Raw genomic sequence first — 19,981 nt, forward strand, 5'->3', positions numbered from 1 at the left:
TGGGAATATCTCTGATTTTTTGTATAGACGGGTATACATATTTTGATTGATCTAGATGGTGGCGATCGAGACAAGTACTTTGAAAAAAAAATTGTAATCCGTCCAGTAGTTAATGAGAAATTTGAAGAAATATATTTACACAAAAGGTTGAATAACTTAAGAACCGCTCGGCCAATTGCCCCCATCTACGATACCAACCTTTTATGTTATAAAAGCTGAAAGCATACAAAATTTCAACTCCCTATCTCCATTTTTTATCAAGTTATCATGTAAACAAGATTTTTTATTAGAAAAACGGAAAAACGGCAATATCTTCAAATTTTGTCTGAACGAGTATATATATTTTGATCGATCTAGATAGAGGCCATCGAGACGAGTATTTTTAAAAAATAAATGTTGAAATCGGTGGAGTAGTTTTTGAGATATTGAGGAACAACGAGATTTAAAGAAGTTGTTATATCTCAGGAACTAGTGGACCGATCGGGCTGAGACTGCGTACCAAAGTGAAGCTTAATTATAACTACCATGAGCCAAAATTTCAGACTTTTATCGACAAATTTCACCGTATTTATATGGAATTTGCTAAAAATTGATCACCAAAAACCCAAGTCATCACACACTTACATACAGACATGACCCTAAAAACATCATTTGCAAAAAATGATGATTACCCTTAAAGGGTTGAAAAAGGGATGAATAAATGATCAAAAAAGATATGAAAAATATAAAAAAAGGACATAGACATTATAAAACAAGACGAATATTCTTGAATAATTGAAATTAGGATCGGTTGACTCATTATTGAGATATTTAAAAAATTAGATTTACATATAAAATTGAATATCTCAGAAAGTAATCATCCGTTTGAGCCCGTTTTCAAATCGAACGAATGCAAAGCTTCCATTCGGAAGCAAAAATTAATCATCTGATCCAGTTCATCGTTGATATTATTCATTGTAGTGGAAAAGGAGAACTCATGCTAAATTTCAAGTTCATATATCAATTTAAAAAATAACGCGTGCGGACAAGGATTTTGATGGAAAAAGGAAAAATTGAAATATCTCTAAAATGCAGTATAGATGGGTATATATATTTTAATCTTTTGAGATAGGAGACATCGAGGCGAGTATTTAAAAAAAATAATTGAAATCGGATGGATAGATTCTGAGATATTTACGGAAAACGATTTTGATATAATGTTGAATATTTTCTAAACTAATCATCCGATTCAGCCCATCTTCAATCCCATCCATTGCAGTACTAAGAGGCAAACTTGTGTCAAATTTCAAGTTGATATATCAATTCAAAAAATAACTAGCGTGCAAACAAGGATTTTGAGCGAAAAATGAAAAAATTGAAATATCTCTGAAATTTAGTATGAACGGGTATACATATTTTGATTGATCAAGATAGAAGACATCGAGGCGAGTATTTTGAAAAAAAAATTGAAATCGGATGGATAGATTCCGAGATATTTATGAGAAACGATTTAGAAACAAATGGGTTTTTCTAGAAAATGGTTGGACCGATTCAGCTGAATCGGTGCACAGAGTTAGTCCACATTTATACCTATAATCTCACGAAATTTCAGATTTTTTTGAATTTTTTTAGCCGTTTATTCCTTCGATTTTCTAAAAGTTGACCATCAAGTCGGCCAAGTTGACCATGCGCACGTACAGACACAGTCGTCAAACTTTGTATTTTTACGTTTCAGACCATTCTACATCATTTCCACGCAAAATTAGAAAATCGAAAAATCCATGGAATACAATGCATCCATTCGGAAGCAATAGAGAACAACGAACTTAATCTTGGAAATATTGTCCATCGTTTTCTATGGCCTTGCGCCATCTCTCAGGTAACATTCGAATGCCGTCGCGAAAGAAACTTGCAGGCTTCGAGGCGATAAAGTCATCGACGAATTTACGCACATCGTCCAGCGTTTTAAACTGTTTATCCACTAAGGCGTGCTGCATGGACCGGAACAAGTGATAGTCGGATGGGGTCAAGTCTGGTGAATATGCCGCGTGCGGGAGAACTTCCCATCCCAAGTTTGAGAGAGTCTTCTGAGTCGCGCGAGCAACGTGAGGTCGAGCACTGTCATGCAGCAGTATGACCTGCCTGCTTCCTTGCTCAGTAAATGGCCTTTTCCGATCAAGTTCTTCGCTCAGTTTGTTCAGTTGTCGGCTGTAGCGTTCCGCAGTCACCGTCTGACCTGTTTCCAGGAGTTCGTTATAAAGCACACCCTTCATGTCCCACCACACACACAGGAGAATCTTCTTCAAGTGGATGTTCTGTTTCGGCGTCGATGTACTGGATTGTCCGAGATCTACCCACGACTTTTTACGTTTGGGATTCTCGTGAAAATTATACTTTTCATCACCCGTCATAATTCTCCATAAGTAGTCCTTTTTTTGTTGCCGGGCAAGCAGTGAAAGGCACGTGTTCATACGTTGACCTAGGTTGTGTTCGGTCAACACATGTGGAACCCACCTTTCAAGTTTTTGGATTTTTCCCATTTGACGCAAACGCTTAGAAATAGCTGTTCGGGTGACTCCTAACTGAGCTGCAAGCTCTTGGTGCGTTTGCGTTGAGTCTTCATCCAGTAGAGCTTGCAATTCGCGATCGCAACGTAGATGTGGGAGCCATCAAGCGGTTTCTCCACTAACTACTCTTGGTGGGCAACCAATGAGATCACTGGATTCTCTTTGATCTCATTTATTGAGCTCCATCATTGGTTCCCTCCGAGGGATCTCATTGGTTGCCCCCAAGAGTAGTTAGTTTAGAGACCACTTGGTGGCTCCTACATCTACGTTGCGATTGCGAATTCCGCATCTGTAGACTTTCGAGGCTGTCCAGGACGCGGCTGGGCACTCAGATCGAAATCACCAGAGATACAAANATTGGTTCCCTCCGAGGGATCTCATTGGTTGCCCCCAAGAGTAGTTAGTTTAGAGACCACTTGGTGGCTCCTACATCTACGTTGCGATTGCGAATTCCGCATCTGTAGACTTTCGAGGCTGTCCAGGACGCGGCTGGGCACTCAGATCGAAATCACCAGAGATACAAAGTCGGCACCAAGAACACTACACATTGATTCCCGTGCTTCAGAAGCATTTTTTTCTTGTTGGAATTCGTATAAAATGCAGTGCTGAATGTGCTGTTTATCAGTTGCCATCGTAAACTCTGCTATTCTGAAAGGTTATGTAACTTACATAGACTTGTCGTTCCGTGTTCTGACACCTTTTGTCCGATCCTTTCAAAACGAGAAAAGACCGCGAATATATCTCTATTTTAAATATAATTTTAAGCTCGAAGAAAAAATCTGTAAAAATAAAGTCACACACCTAATATTAATCCAATCCAAATTAGACAAAAGTATTCAATGATATTGACATGAAATACAAGATCAAGTAATGACCGTACTTTTAATAATAAAAATAGTAGAAAATTTACACTTCTTTAAAAAAAAAATAGACCATATCGAACTCTACGTCTGTCATAGCTATGATATTTCATCAAATAGAAAATACCATAAATTGTTGTTGACTTTTTAAGTCATATAGAGACGAAAATCATCGATAAAATGACGATGTGTAATTTTTTAGAAAAAAAGATTTTTGGATAAATTGCTCTATGCCCGGATGTACGGAATCGATTGACACAAAATTTTATACATAACTGTGGGCTCATAATACAAATTAGTACCCAGAATCTCAGATGTCTAGATGAAGCTTGACGCGTATTATGGACACCACATTAACTTTAAAATGAAAAAATTAGAAAAACGCTGATATCTCGAAAACTTTGTATGGGCGGGTATACATATTTTGATTGATCTTGATAGAAGATATCGTGACAAATATTTTGAAAAAAAAGTGAATTGGCCCAGTAGTTTAGGAGATATTAAGCATAACAGTTTTTCACAAAAAGTTGAATATCTTCTAAACTCATTCGATTCAGCTCGTGAACAATACAGTCCTATAGTATCATAAGAGCTACAATTCTACCAAATTTCAACTCCCTATCTTGAATTTTCAGCGAGTTATTGTTTCCGCAACGATTTCCTGGTAAAAATGAAAAATGCGATTATTATTAAACTGACCCTAGTTACGTAGCAATATTTTGATTCGATTCGATAGATATTATCGTAAGGAATACTTTCCCGTCGAAAAACTTCAATTCGGTCACGTATTTTATGAGATATTAAGGATGAAAGATTTTTGAGAAATTGCTATATCTCGGAAACTACTGGGCCGATTAATCTAGGGAGATTGGTCACCATATGAGGGAAACGCCGCGGTCCGTCGTTTTCCTTGAATTACCATTGAATGGCTGATCGGAAAAATTCAAAAAAATTTAACTTTTCCAATTAAAGTATATAAAAAATTAGAGTAGTTTCAGAACAACATAATTCTCGAAATTCCTGAAGAAAACAATTTTTTTCTCACACGGGAATTATTTTTTCCCATGTTGAATGAAAGTGCTTGTTACGCGAGGTTGCCGGAAACTCGCTAAATGCGCCCGGGCAGTGTAGAGTGATTTTGGCAACGTTCGAGCCTGGATAACACGACGGCACTTCCCCGCGGACGTGACCAAAGTCGTTGGGTCGCGTAGGGTGACCAGACTAGGGTTAAGTTGAACTTGCGCCCACAAATGCATGACGGTGAAACTGGCCTCCCATCCTCCAAATTTGAAAATGTAAACTTTAGGGAGGAACTGTCCACCAAATGTTGAAGACTTTGGAAATTTTTTAAACAATGAATTACGTATCTTAAAATTTTTTTCAAGCCTGCAAAATTTTATTTAACGTGGATAGTTCGCGATCTAATTTTTTTCATGGAGCTAAATGTATTTTTGAATGGAGCAACGAGTTTAACCTCACTTTACCCAAAATGCACTTTTTAGTATCAGAGAAATTTTTAAAAAATCTCAAATTTTTTTTACCTCCTCTCTAAGAACTCCTTGATCGATTTCCACCTCTATGAGCGACGATCTAATTTTCTAACGACCCGAAGAGAAAAAAAATTGTCTCATCGAAACCATCTGTTTTCGACGGCTCTGGATTTTTTTTTCAATTTCGGGGGTAAGAAATTTTTAAAAAATCTCAAACTTTTCTACACCTCTAACTACCCCCTGATCGATTTCCACCTCTATGAGCGACGATCTAATTTTCTAACGACCCGAAGAGAAAAAAAATTGTCTCATCGAAAACATCTGTTTTCGACGGCTCTGGATTTTTTTTTCAATTTCGGGGGTAAGAAATTTTTAAAAAATCTCAAACTTTTCTACACCTCTAACGACCCCCTGATCGATTTCCACCTCTATGAGCGACGATCTAATTTTTTAACGACCTGAAGAAAAAAAATTGTCTCGTCAACAAGGTCTGCTTTCGAGGGCTCTGGATTTTTTTATCATTTTGGCGATGAGAAATTAGATCGCTGTTTATAGGGGTTAGAGAGTATGTCAAAAAAGTTTCAGATTTTTAAAAAATTTCTTACCCTCAAAAAATAAAAAAATCCAGTCCTCAAGAACAGATGTCTCGAACACACAATTTTTTTTCTTTGGGTCGTTAAAAAATTAGACCGTTGCTCATAGGGGTGGAAATCGATCAGGGGATTATTAGAGAGTTAGAGAGTGTGTAAAAAAAACTTTGGGATTAAAAAAAAAAATTCTCATCCGCAAAATAAAAAAAAATCCAGAGCCCTCGAAAACAGACGTTTTCGACGAGACAATTTTTTTTTCTTTGGGTCGTTAAAAAATTTGATCTGAATGGAAGCCTTGTATTTGACCGATTTTTTGATTTTCTAATTTTGATGGCAAATAGTCTAGAATATTATGAAACGTGAACAAACGATGGTTTTAGGTCATGTCTGTATGTATGTGCTGGAAAATACGACATTTTGATGATTGATTTTTTGAAAATTCAACATAAATACGATGAAATTTGTCGATAAAAATCTGCAATTTTTGCTCGTGGTAGCTATGATTAAGCTTCACTTTGGTGCGTCGTTTCAGCTCGATCGGTCCAGTAGTTCCTGAGATATAACAACTTCTTTAAATTTCGTTTTTTCTCAATATCTCAAAATCTACTGCACGGATTTCAATGTTTTTTTTTCAAAATACTCGTCTCGATAGGCCCTATCTAGATCAATCGAAATATCTACATTTGTTGGGATGGAATTTTACGATATCGGCATTTTTCTGTTTTATGATAAAAAATCTTGTTTACACGAAGTCAATAAAAAATAGAGATAGCGAGTTGAAATTTTGTACACTTCTAGCTTTCATAACATAAAAGGTTCGTATTTCGTCCAGTCTAATTAGATTTTGTACATCGAAATTAACCAAAGGGCACCAAATTATACCAATCGATAGCTAAGTGTCATTATTAATGGTTTAAAAAGTACATGCTCTAATTTGCTGGGTTGATTCACAATTTGTTATAAACAATTGGGAATTGGCGACAGGCCGTCTTCAATCCTAGATATCTTTAGTTAACCTCACCAGATGGGGAAAAAAATATTTCTTTGTAGCTGAGAAAATTTGCTATCGGGGGAAGTTAGGAACTTATAGCCCAAAATGTACCGTTAATACAAATTTTAATAGCAATTTCGGAGCAGTCGGCGCAACACGTCAGCTGGTCCCCTCCCTGCGCCAGTGCCATGAGTCACGTGATTGGCGCCATGCGCAACTTATTCAAATCTCCTGCTGCGCTCAACGCAATAGCCCTCAGCTGGGTTTTTGATGAATATCTCCGAATTTGTGGGTGGTAACCAAATTTCCGTTCTAAACTTGTTTGAAACCTAACCCAACCTCTCCAAGACCAAGGTCGATCAGCTCGGCCAATTACGAAAATCATCGGTCTTTTCCGGGTCAACGCTCAGGTCTAGTAGAGTCACCGTAAATCAACGCGTCAGTATGAAACGATCGGCCATATAGTCCGTTTTTGATTAGAGTCCACCTCCGTATTTGAGTAACGCGCAGAGTGTAGACACGTTCAGTACATTAACGTCTATTAGCTCGGCGATAGAAATTCAGTAAAGAGAATATCACGTTATTTATTGGCCATTTAACCAGTGACCCAACAGTGCAAAAACTATAAACAATTAAAATTAATTCAGTACGATCAACTAGTGACAAGGTGTTTTGTAAATTTGACAAAGCGTGGTTTGAACGCGAGAATAAATTAACGTTGATATTAGGTCAAGACTCTCAACCATTATTTCACCCCGACGATCATCTAATCTCCCAATCCACACTAAATCTAGTTCCTCACCAAACAAAACTTTTTTGTAGATCTTTATTTGCTCTATAAAAATGGTCTTGACAAAAATTTTGCTGTTCTCCAACGTTTTCGAGATATTCAATAAAAAATAAAAAATAGTCAAAATAAAATTGAAAAATTTGCTACTGAATTGTCGGCAGACAATTTCACTTATTATTGTTCAAGATCCCTTTTTTTATATCTGAAATTTTACTAATTTTATAATTCCTTTGATGCAAATTGACAAGTCCAGGGGAACACTTTCCAATTTTTTGTTTTGTACCTTCAAAACTTTAATTTTGATGAGAGTTTTCATATGGTTTTCTTATAATTAAAAATCCGAATGCCCGCGAAATTTGCCATAAATTTGCGAAATTTATGAATATTCTNATTTTATAATTCCTTTGATGCAAATTGACAAGTCCAGGGGAACACTTTCCAATTTTTTGTTTTGTACCTTCAAAACTTTAATTTTGATGAGAGTTTTCATATGGTTTTCTTATAATTAAAAATCCGAATGCCCGCGAAATTTGCCATAAATTTGCGAAATTTATGAATATTCTAATTATAATAGTTGTTTGATAGATCAAAGCGTGACATTGTTGTTGAAGAAATGTTGAGAACTTTAAATGTATCGTCGAATGATACTTCCAAAACGCCGCGGTCTGCCTTGTTTGGATATTGGGTTCGGATTGAAAATGAAATTGGAACACGGGAGATTGTCTTTAAAATAATAATAAATATATTCTGATAATAATGCCGGATTGTACAGTTTGATATTTTGAATGGACTGTATTTTAGTTGAAGTCGGAACTGTAACTGGTTGGAAAATTGGGAAGTCGCAGCTTTTATGTGCGTGGAAGTCAGGAGGTTCTCGGTGATTGGTTGTTGTGCGGTGGAAGGGATCACTTTTCGGAACGGTGCTAGGATTGGCTAGAAATTGGAAGGGAAGGGAGCGGTCAAGCGGGAAGCGCTGGGATTGGTTCGGCGCTGTAGATTTTTGGAGCTTCCAGGGTGGAGGAGAAGGGGTCGTTGGGACTCAGTGAGTCGGAGTGCGTCAAGACCCCCTGGGGTGTTGGCGACGGATTGTCGGAATAGGGATTAGGTGCATCAAGGCTTCCTGGGGTGTTGGCGACAGACTGTCGGGACTAGGGATTAGCAATACCCAAATATTATGAGTGGTTTATGAGGCCAGGTGCAAGCTTTGAATCATGGAATGAGTATTGATGGGTACTAATGATGGGGAACTACGTGAGAAAATAGAGGCTCAGGAACAATTACCGGGGAACTACGCGAGGAAACGAATGTTCAGAAACAATTGTCTACGAAATTCGAGGAAAATTGTGAATTTGGCGGCTGCACTCAAAATATTGAAAATAAAAGAAATGTATGAATAAATGATTCATGGAATTGATCCTCACGACTCAACATTAGNTCATATGGTTTTCTTATAATTAAAACTCCGAATGCGCGCGAAATTTGTCATAAATTTGCAAAATTTATGAATATTCAAATTATAATAGTTGTTTGATAGATCAAAGCGTGCCATTGTTGTTGAAGAAATGTTGAGAACTTTAGATATTATTATTTTATCACATTATGATTTTCTCTTTTCATATATTTTGAATTTCTTATATTCTGTGAAACTAAACAGTTCTTCTCAAAAATATATTCATTGAATGTTCTATGCATTTCTGCTTTCATTGCATTTTGAACTCCTTAAGCCATGGGAGAATAAGGAAATGTGCCGAATTTCTAGGAATTCTTTCGGAATTCCTAGACAGTTGAAGGATTATTTTGAAACTTCTGGAAGTGTCTTGAATTTCTATAATAATTCCAGACGCTTGAATTCTTTCGAAATTTCTAGAAGTTCTAGAAATTTCTTGAATTCCCCCACAAATTCCACAAATGCATAAATTCTTTCCAAATTTCCCTGAAGTTTTAAATTCTTTCTAAATCCACAGAACTGCTTCAACCTCTCAAAAATTCTAGAAACTTGAGAAATTCCGTCAGAAATTCTAAATTTAGTTGAATTTCTTAAAAATTTCAAGAAGCTCGAAGAATTTTCTCGAAATTTCTTGAATTCCTCCAAAAATTCGAGAAACCTGCATAATTCTTTGGAATTCTCCAGAAGTCTCTTCGATTTCTCCGAAACTTTCAAAAAAAATTTGTAAGAAAATTTTCGAGAAAAATTCTAGTGCTAGCACTGGAAAAGAGGGGCAAAGTGGCAGCCAGGAAAAAATTCCAGTGCTGGCACTGGAAATTTTATTGGTATTCCTGCAAATTTTTCGTGTACTTAGGTGAAATTTTCACAGGAACACCAATAAAATGTCCATTGCCAGCACTAGAATTTTTCCCTGGCTATCACTTTAACCCTCTTTTCCAGTACTAGTACTAGAATTTCTCTTGGAAATTTCTCTCCGTACAGAAATCCTTGAATTGTTTTGAAATTTCTGGAACTTTTAAGAATTCTCTATTTTTTAGTGTTTGCTTCTTNCAGGAACACCAATAAAATGTCCATTGCCAGCACTAGAATTTTTCCCTGGCTATCACTTTAACCCTCTTTTCCAGTACTAGTACTAGAATTTCTCTTGGAAATTTCTCTCCGTACAGAAATCCTTGAATTGTTTTGAAATTTCTGGAACTTTTAAGAATTCTCTATTTTTTAGTGTTTGCTTCTTTTCCCTCGGAATTCATGGAAATCTGGAAATTTTCAAAATTTCTTCGGAATTTTCATAAACGGAAGCAATTCTTTCAAAAATTCTAGGTTTACCGAATTCCTTCTAGAGTTCTAGATGCTTGAAGAATTTTTTCAATATTTCTAGAATTATTTCTGAAATTTCTCTTCTCAAAGTTTCTAGAAACTCGCAAGATTTCTCCTGAAATTAGCAATTTCTTCAATTTCTGGGAAATTTTGAGAAGCTTCGAGAATTTTCTCGAAGTTTCTTCGATTTCTCTACAACTTTTAAAAATCTTCAAATTGTTCAGAAATTTCTGGAAATTGTGAGAATTACTTTTTTCTATTGTGTTCTTCAATTCTGTTGGAATTCCTAGAAATTTGAACGATTATTTTGCAATTTCTAGAAATGTCTCTAATTTATCCAGTAAATTATTCTCATCGATAAAAAATAATTATTCACACACAAAAATATTTTGTTGTAATTGAAGGGCTCATGAAACCAGAAAAAAATCCAAGGTTGCAATATAGTCTCGGAATTTCAGAGGTCTAAATAAATTCAAGGATGACAAAATTCAACTTTATTGAATATTTTGAATATTGTTAATTTTTCATTGAATATCTCGAAAACTTTGGAGAATAGCAAAATTTTTGTCAAGACCATTTTTATAGAGCAAATAAAGATCTACAAAAAAGTTTTGTTTGAAACGCAACTAAAATTCCAGAACATTCTGGTCGACTAGCTCGGCCTACTTCGAAAATCTCCGGGACCCTTCGGGTCATCAGTCATAAGTGACCGAAACACGCGCGAATCAGTTTAGGCTTAGCCTCTCACCGTACAAGTCTAACTCGGGCAAATCACCTGTAGAAGTCTTACATCGCACCTTATCGAGTACAGTAGCTTCTTGAACCTCACCTAGCTCACTAGTAATCAAGTACATCACCGGTCTTTGTAAGATCACAGTTTCGTTCAGTACATCACCACAATAATTAGCTAAAATTCAACTATTATCAGTGATTTAACTTTATTAAAATTGAAGACTATCAACAGTGACATTTTTATAATCAGTGCCATCATTAATTTTCCAGCATCTCCCTCTACATTTTTCTCCCACATCCACCCTAAACCTAGTTCCTCACCAAACAAGTTTATAATGAAAATTTGGCTACCACCCACAGATTCTAGGATATTCATCAAAAACCAGGGACTGGTAACGCATTACCGTTCCGGTATCGTTACTGGGGTCGGAAACGGAACGAAATAATAACGTTATAGCCGGGAACGAAATAGGGAACGAAATTCGAGTAACGTTACTGCCGGAAACGAAATAGGTAATAAAATTCGAGTAACATTATTGCCGGGAACGAAATCGGTATTTAATTGAAATAACGTTATCGCCGGTAACGAAATAGGTGACGAAATTCAAATAACGTTATTGCTAGTAACGAAATAGGTAACAAAATTCGAGTAACATTATTGCCGGGAACGAAATCGGTATTTAATTGAAATAACGTTATCGCCGGTAACGAAATAGGTGACGAAATTCAAATAACGTTATTGCTAGTAACGAAATAGGTAACAAAATTCAGATAACGTTATTACCCGGAACGAAACTGGGAACCGAATTTCTGGCTGCATATCCGATGTGCCAGATAACCAATCAGTGAGAACAATAAATGTTTCAGCTGAGAATGATTTCATATGGAGGATTCTCTGTCCACTCAGCAACCCGTTTCCATCATAGTCTCTAAAAATTCTGAAAAAATTTCAGGATGTTTTTATACAAAAAAAACTTTTTTGTGTATTTTTTTTAGATTTTTTGGGCAATTAGGTAGATGGAAATATTCAATTTTTAAAAATGAATTGTTTTCTACTGCATTTAACACTCAGAAAATTATTTTTATTCTTTCATACATGAAATTTGTATTTTTTCCTCAGCTTTCCAATCAAAATATTTTCAGATTTTTTTGACCTATTTATGTGCCCTTTTTACTCAAAAAAACCTGAAAGATTTCTTTAAAATGCCGTTTATAGGTCTTCGGGCAATTTTGATTGTCATAAAAAAAATTGAGAATACTCCTTGTATGTATACAATGCCTAAAAAAATGGACGAAAGTGGGTATTCAATTCCTACACCCTTAAAAAAATTGAAACTTCATCAATAAATTCATTTCATGCGTAAAATAAATTTGAGCATTCACTACATTAATATTTTGTTATATTTAGGGATAAAACAATATAATTCAGCAACTATTGACTGCGAAGACTTCAGTCAACGTCCAACAGGGATGCTTTGTTGTTGGAACAAAATGAAATAATCCTTGTCTATGAAATTTACAACGGAAAATTATGAAAAAAATTAGGGAAACAAAATCTATCCATCGTCAAAATTTTAGAGAAATTCGTTGAATCAGTTAATATTGACTGATTCTACGAATTTCTCTGAAATTTCGAGTAAACTAATTATGGAGATTGATCAATTCTCTCATGCCCACGTAATTGGTCAATTGAGTTAATTTTTTTTTTAATTTATGATGGAAAATTAGAAAAACAATATGTATTGTTTTTCTAATTTTTTCCATATTCTTCATTGTAAACTTCATAGACATGGATTATTCAATTCTTTTCCGACAACACAACATCCCTGTTAAACGTTTGGTGAAGTCTCTTCAATCAATAGTTGCTTAGTTATATTGTTTTTTTTCTAAACATAACAAAATAGTAATGTAGTTAACGCTCGCAGTTATTTCATGAATAAAACTCATTAATCAAGTTTCAATTTTTTTAAGGGTGTAGGAATTGAATACCCACTTTCGTCCATTTTTTACGCATTGTATACATACAAGGAGTATTCTCAATTTTTTTTATGACCATCAAAATTGCCCGAAGACCTATAAACGGCATTTTAGAGAGATTTTTCAGGTTTTTTGAGCAAAAAGAGCACATAAATAGATCAACAAAATCTGAAAATATTTTTATTGGAAAGCTGAGGAAAAAATACAAATTTCATGTATGAAAATATTATAAAAATAATTTTCTGAGTATTAAATACAGTAGAAAATAATTCATTTCCAAAAATTGAATATCTCCATCTACCGAATTACCTAAAAAATCTAAAACAATTCACAAAAAAGTTTTTTTGGTATAAAAACATCCCGGAATTTTTTCAGAATTTTTTGAGACTGTGATGGAAATGGGTGACTGAGTTGACAGAGAATCCTCCATATCTCCTATTTCATTTTCATCCGTCAAAAGCGACGATTAGTTTTAATTTGTATCATTACGAAACTTTTTCTTGGAAGACGAAATCATTAATAATTTTGAATGCTCATTTGTGTAAATCTACAATTTACCAATCATTTTTCGAACATTGGGGATTTTTTTTGGTTTACAAACATCTACAAGCTTTTTTCTCCACTTTTAATTACAAGTCATTATTGACTACAAAAAAAATGTTTGAACATTGATTTTTTCAGAAATTGTCTCACCTTATCTACAAAAATGAGTTTTTAGGGCAAGATGGGGCAAAGTGAAACATTTTTCATGAAATCAAAATCTCAATATCTCTCTTTATAAACAAAGATATCAAGATCATAACTCGATGATATACGCCCCACTTTCCCCCACTCAGCCCTATCTATCAACATGTTCTGTTATATAAAACAAAAAAGCGTATGAAAAAATGTTGCATACGTCATTCCATTGAATTTCTGAAATGAAAGTTTTATAATCGTTCGCATTGAGGTTCTGAAAATATAATAAGAAAATTATTTTTTTTTGTTTACTCATGTTTTTAGTCAACAGCGTATATGTATAATTTTTTAACTGAAAACACCTTTCATGTACTACTTTAACGTCCAACTACTCAAAATAATGATTTTTGTACGGCATGGGATAATTTAAAAAGTGAGTAAACCGAAAAAAATAAATTTCTGAGATAATTTTCGGGAATTTATTTTCGGATTCAAGGGATAATCCGCAGTTCAATCTGGATATGGGTTGTTAATGAATCTCTCTGAATTCAAGATAGATATCGAAATCATTATTTTACTACTTGTTTGTAGATCTCCTCTTGCTCTAGGAGAAAATCTCAACAAAAAATCCGTTATCTCTCAGATATTTCACGAAGCAGATTCTCTGAGGACTCAATTTTCTGTTCCTGAGCATCGCACCCCTGAGTTAATCACAACACCATGAATGCACAGTAAATTTGAAAAATCTCCTGAAATTCACAGAGAAAAAAAAATTGAGAAAATAGTCACAGTTTTATGTACCATTTTGCTTTTTGTTGTCAATTGTAGCTCGTAATTATAATTGGTAACGGAAGTTTTTAGAGAGAAGAAAAACAATCTCTCAATGTCTCCGACAAGAGTTCAAACAAATAAATCCGGTTGCGCTCATTTTTGCAATTTTTATGTGATAATATCATTGGAGCAATATGTGAGTAAGAAGAAGTTGTGGTAGCATCTAGAAACAAGTGAAAGGTAATCAAAATGGCTGGGCGGTTGAAGAAAGTAATTCAAAAGATAAGTTATGAATCTGGTTTATTATAACAAATTAAGACCAAATCGAGGTGATTTCATCGTTAAACTTTCAAATAGAGAATAACATGGTAGATCACAGTAACTGTTGTAAAAATGGTTTGATAGTTTCATTACATCTGTTCGAAGTTCAAAACATGCGAGGATGATACATTAGTAGTAGAGCCTCCGAAAGATCCTGTGATATCTTCAAAATCATGGATAGAGGACTCTTCGTGGATTACGGGACTCATTGGATTCGGTGTTGAAGTCTCCGATGTTGGTACATCTGCATCAGTTCTTGGCCGTTGACGTTTAGAGGCAGCTTTTCTTCTTAATTTCTGAATTCTATTCAAATTCTGAGTGTTGCACCGAATCACCATAATGTCGTCAAGAATCTTTGATTTCAAATTTGCTCTTAAGTCTGAGTAAATATATCTCACTCCCGAAAATAATCGTTCAACAGTGACTTGAGTTGCAGGTGCACCATGGACAATTATAGCCAATTGATAGAGTTGGGGCATGACGTGTTTCTTGCTCTCCCAAAAGTGTAGGATGTCGCTGTTCGGGTCCAAGAACAAAGGTGCCTCTCCAAATTCCTCCAAGAGTCTTCGTATATTTGATGAGGATGAAGACTTCATACTCTGAGCAGCAACTGCGATATTCAGTGCTCTACGAAGGCGATCACTCTGAAATCCGTCAACTGTACAATTGGATTGTCGTTCAGTTTGAGAATCCCTTGTGCCTGTACTACCAGATTGATTCAGCTGACGATTCCCTGAGCTCCTGTTGCGTTCCTCGAGCGAATTCCACAATGCCTCTAATTTGGTGACCGGTATTGAATGATACTTCTTCGGGAGGAGAGGAAAGAATCGAGGATCCAAGTAAACCGAAGCCAGGAGAGCTTCATTTTCTAGTAGCTGCGATTCTCTGTTCTCCATCGCCTTCACCAGTTGTTGTGCCAATGGCGTCGGAATATCTGCTGTGTCCAATTTGCATTCCAGCCAGATACCGTAGGAGCCAAGCATAAGTTGTTCATCTTGGAGTCGAATCGTTGCATTCTTTGCCGGCGTCAATGCCTCCAAGTAGTTCTCGATGTATTCCCACTCGTCGTTAGTGAAATCCAAACCTTTATGTGTAGATGAAAAGTCTTGACAAAAATTTTTCACCTCCACGATTGATTGCAACATATCCGCGGTAGAATGCCAACGAGTCGGTACATCGAGCTTGACTTTCTTTGCATTTGGTTTGGATAACAGCAATGTTTTCCGGAAGTTGGGTGTTCGCAGAGCTTTAGCGGCATCTCGAGCCTTTGTCAGAGTATTTGCTGTGTCGCTAAGGCTCTTGAGGGCATCTTCAATGGCTAGCTGAAGCGTGTGAGCTGCACATCAAATATTGGAGATGATGGATTTACCGTTGGATAAACAACAACAGAACTCCAGGTCACTAATCTTTGCCTCGAGATTCTCCGAATCCATACATTCATCATTCCAACCACCGTTGTCACTTTCATCCTCTTCGGTAATGATCTGTTCCTGTTTCTCTTGGAGCAGCTTCCCCAGTTTCACCATGTTTGCTCCGTTGTCGGATGTGAAAATGTAGATATTAGCGATATTGACATCATACAGCTCCAACACCTTTTCAATTTCCGCTTGCAAGTATGCAGCTGTGTGCCTTTGAGTCAATTCGATGATCCCAAGAGTCCTCACATGGATCGCTCCCTCTTCAACGTATTGAACGTGGATGCCTAGGAACCCCCGATCGAGGCGCGTCGCAGCATCCACCTTCAAACTGACGAATCTCGCCTGTAAACAGAATGATATTAAACTATGACCCATGAAGGAAATTCAAGAATTGTGTGATTATACTTGCTTGAAAAATTGGGTAAGGAAGAATCAGCATTTCACAAGAATACATAGGAAATAATCAACCGAAGTTGAGGAGAGTTGAATACATACTCTTAAATCGTTTCGTATCAACTCGCGAACTTCCTTGGCCTTGTCGATGACCATTGATCGGACATTAGCTGCTGATATGCTGAAAGCTTCGTTTTCTCTGACGGTTGCGATGAGAGGATTTAGGAGCTTCCGGAAACCACTATCATCTATCAGCGAGAATGGACGTCCGTTTACAGTCACCAATTCAATGCAGGCTTCTTTGATCTCTTCAGAAGTGATTGACACTGCCAACGATTTAGATCTCGGCCTCTTCGCTACCTCGGCAGCAGCTTTTTCCTCAAGAACCCGCTTGTATTCTTCTGCGTGGCGCTTACTGAGATGTTTTTCCAGGTTGCCATTATGGTTGTCCTGCGAGATAACGATCATTTGTTACAAAGTATTTAAATACCCCCCGTCTATATTAATCCAACTCTAAATAAATGAACATATTCAAATTACCTGTATTATCTTATTGCATCCGTCCACCATGCAATAGCTGACGTTTTCCTCTTTCACAAATCGATAACGCTTTCGAGCAGCGGTAATTAGTTTTCTACCGGCCGAACTTCCAGCACCGTCACTTGACATGATTCGTTGAGATTTTTCTTCGTTCAAAAATACTATAACCTTCATAGTCATGACCTGTTGGACAGGGATGATCGAATGTGATGAGGGTGATTAAACTCCTCACTTTATATACAGGTGCCATCGCCCGTCGGTAGGTCGCTCGAAAGGCCAACAATGGGCGGAGGAGGGCGAGGGAGGGGGTTTTCAAAACTTCACTCACAAACTACGCTTGATCGTGTGAGTCATAGTAGGTTTCAACTAACGAATCATAGAAAAATGTTCAATATAATTAAGGAATAGTGGCAGTGAGATAAAGGAAAGGGAAGGGCAGGAAAAATCGAAACTCTACTCATGAAAAGCTTGGAAAATAGATGGAGATTAAAAACTCTTGACTGCGATACTAGAATAGTATATTTCGATACGAGTGCGGAAAAGTGTTTTTTGGCTCGTGGGATTATATCACTTGCCTTCGGTTGGTGCTACAAAACCTCTCACGAGCCAAAAAACATTTTTACCACGAGTATCGTACGATATTTTTCATCACAATGTGTGGTAAAGAGACGTTTCAGGCACGTGAAGCGAAGCGTATCTAAAAAGTTACTTTTTCGCACAGCGCGATGAAAAATGATTTTTACTTTGGTATTGAAATAGGAAAAATATTGCACGAGCTAGCAGCATCATGAAAAACCTGCAGCGATTGCATCAGCATTTCTAATTGTAACAGTCTATATTCAGTAGTAATACCACATGACCTCCAAAATTATCGGATATTTCCCAATTGTTTTGTTGTGTAGCAACGAGAGGGACAAGTTTTGCAGATTAAAATCCCGAGCGCGCAGCGCGAGGGATTTTTGTGCAAAATTTATCCCGATCGTTGCTACACAGGAAAACATGAGGGAAATATCCGATTAATTTTTCAGGTCGAGTGGTATTCGACGGATTATTTCTGGTTATCAGATCTGGCCTCCGTTGGGCCTTTTCTTTCACTCCACAGGATAATATTTGACAGCTATTTGGTTAGAGAAATAATTGCAGAGCTACAGGGAAATAATCAAAAGCTAGCGGTAAATAGCCGCTAATATTTTATTTGGGAAGTACTTCATGTTATTGAATACTGAGCTCTGATTGGCCCAGGGAAGGCCAAATCCGATTGCCAGAAATAATCATTTTAATTTCATGGTTAACGCAGGAGAGCAATGTTGCTAATATCAAAGGACTCAGTGAAATGAAAATGATATGAACCTCTCCTCGTTCGAAGCTAAATCAAACTGTCTTTTCTGAACACGAAGAGGAAGTCGAACGAGTTTCCCAACAAGTCTTGTTTTGACCGAAGGAATCGCAAGTTAAAAATAACCAAAAAAAGGAACACGTATGAAAAAATTCAATAGAATTTTTTTGCGAATTCGCTAGAAACTTCTATTGAAATTCTACTGAAAAATTCGGTGTTTTTTGCGCTCGTTCTATTGGATTTTCTATAGGCAAAATTCAATAGATTTTGAATTTCTGTTAGAATTTTTCTATTGAGATTTATCTGTCAAAATTATTTTTCATAAATTTTCCAAGTTTTTTTCACTCGGATTCAGTAATGCAACACGAAACCGAATCCAGCGGCAAAAAATTTGAAAATTTGTGAAAAATAATTCTAGTAGAAAAATCTCAATAGAAAAATTCCAACAGAAACTCAAAATCTATTGAATTTTGCCGGTACAATATCCAATAGAATCCGCGCAAAAAACAAACAGAATTTTCCAGTAGAATCCCAATAGGATTTTCTAGTGAATTCGCTAGAAAATTCTATTGGATTGTTTCATGCGTGAATTGTTTGATTTGGATTTAAAAACATAAATTATCGCTTTGTTTTTTAATAACAACGAAATGTTTGACACAAGAGGCGAATCATTCAAATGAGACCGCGCCTTTTCAGGATGAAAATATCTCTTCGTCCTACCAGTATTCAATAAACTCGGGCATTGATTTGCAGCTCAGAAAAATGAGCTCGAAATTTTACGCAAGCGGGATGGTTCAAATCAACAATTTTCGATCGACCAACGTGGGTTGTAACGCTGAGCATTTTGATGCAATTATCGATAGATCAGTGATGACTGAATAATTAATTCTTGTAGTTTACTGTAGTTTTTTAACTCTGCCTAGCAGAATTCTTCATTCAAGAAACAGTCAACATCATTGGGAATTTAATGGCATATATCCTTTATCGTTTACTAGCCATCAGTTCCAATTAACTTGACGGGTGTGGGGGGGGGGGGCGACAGCCCGTCGCCAAAATTTATGCCAACTATTATAGCCCTTGCTGTCTCCCCTGCCGGCCCACCTGGGGGGCGGCAGCCCGTCGCCAAAAATCATGCCAACTATTATAACCCTTGCTGTCTCCCCAGCCAGGCCACCCGGGGGGGTGGCGGCCGCCCGTCGCCAAAAATCACGCCAAATATTATAACCCTTGCTGTCTCCCTTGCCGACACGCCCTGCCCCGCCCAACTGGTCCAATATGTGACTTATTCGTGGAAAATCGTGAATCAGTTGTCCAATTAGTCATCAATATCCACCAATTCTGTGGAAATCTCGGTATTTGCGATCCTCTTTCCTTCGATTTTTTAGAAAATGGACTGATTATTATGAAAGTGTACAATTGCTATATATTCCAAGTTTGACTGTCAAACTACTCAATCTGCCTCAATGGCATTTCCATATATTATTTATTTTTTATATCGCTTGATATATTGTTATTTATATATAGGGGAGAGTGGGACAAAATGGAACGTTTCTGATCTACTCTAATTCTTTATATCTTCGTTTATAAACAAAAATATTGGGATTTTGAGTCGATGAGAAACGTTCCATTTTGCCCCACGTTCCCCTATATTCATTGATATATATTTATTTTTACTTCCAAATAGAAGCATTGCAATCGTGCTGTTTTCACATTCTCTAATTTAGATTGGAAAAGATGTAGAATGGTCTGAAACGTAAAAATACGAAGTTTGGTGACCATGTCCG

At 36.5% G+C, this 19,981-nt stretch overlaps 2 protein-coding genes across 2 annotated transcripts in view; both read right to left on the minus strand.

Moving 5' to 3' along the window:
- LOC107042506 overlaps positions 1 to 19,981 on the minus strand; it is a 51,459-nt gene that overhangs the window by 22,596 nt on the left and 8,882 nt on the right. The window lies entirely within an intron of this gene.
- LOC114841448 lies at positions 14,519 to 15,908 on the minus strand. Its single transcript, XM_029126435.1, has one exon. The coding sequence runs from the start codon at positions 15,653 to 15,655 to the stop codon at positions 14,600 to 14,602; it is 1,056 nt and encodes a 351-aa protein (XP_028982268.1). The 5' UTR covers positions 15,656 to 15,908; the 3' UTR covers positions 14,519 to 14,599.

Source organism: Diachasma alloeum, unplaced genomic scaffold (genome assembly GCF_001412515.2).
Source record: "Diachasma alloeum isolate Michigan unplaced genomic scaffold, Dall2.0 Dall_scaffold_00482, whole genome shotgun sequence".
NCBI lineage: Eukaryota > Metazoa > Arthropoda > Insecta > Hymenoptera > Braconidae > Diachasma > Diachasma alloeum.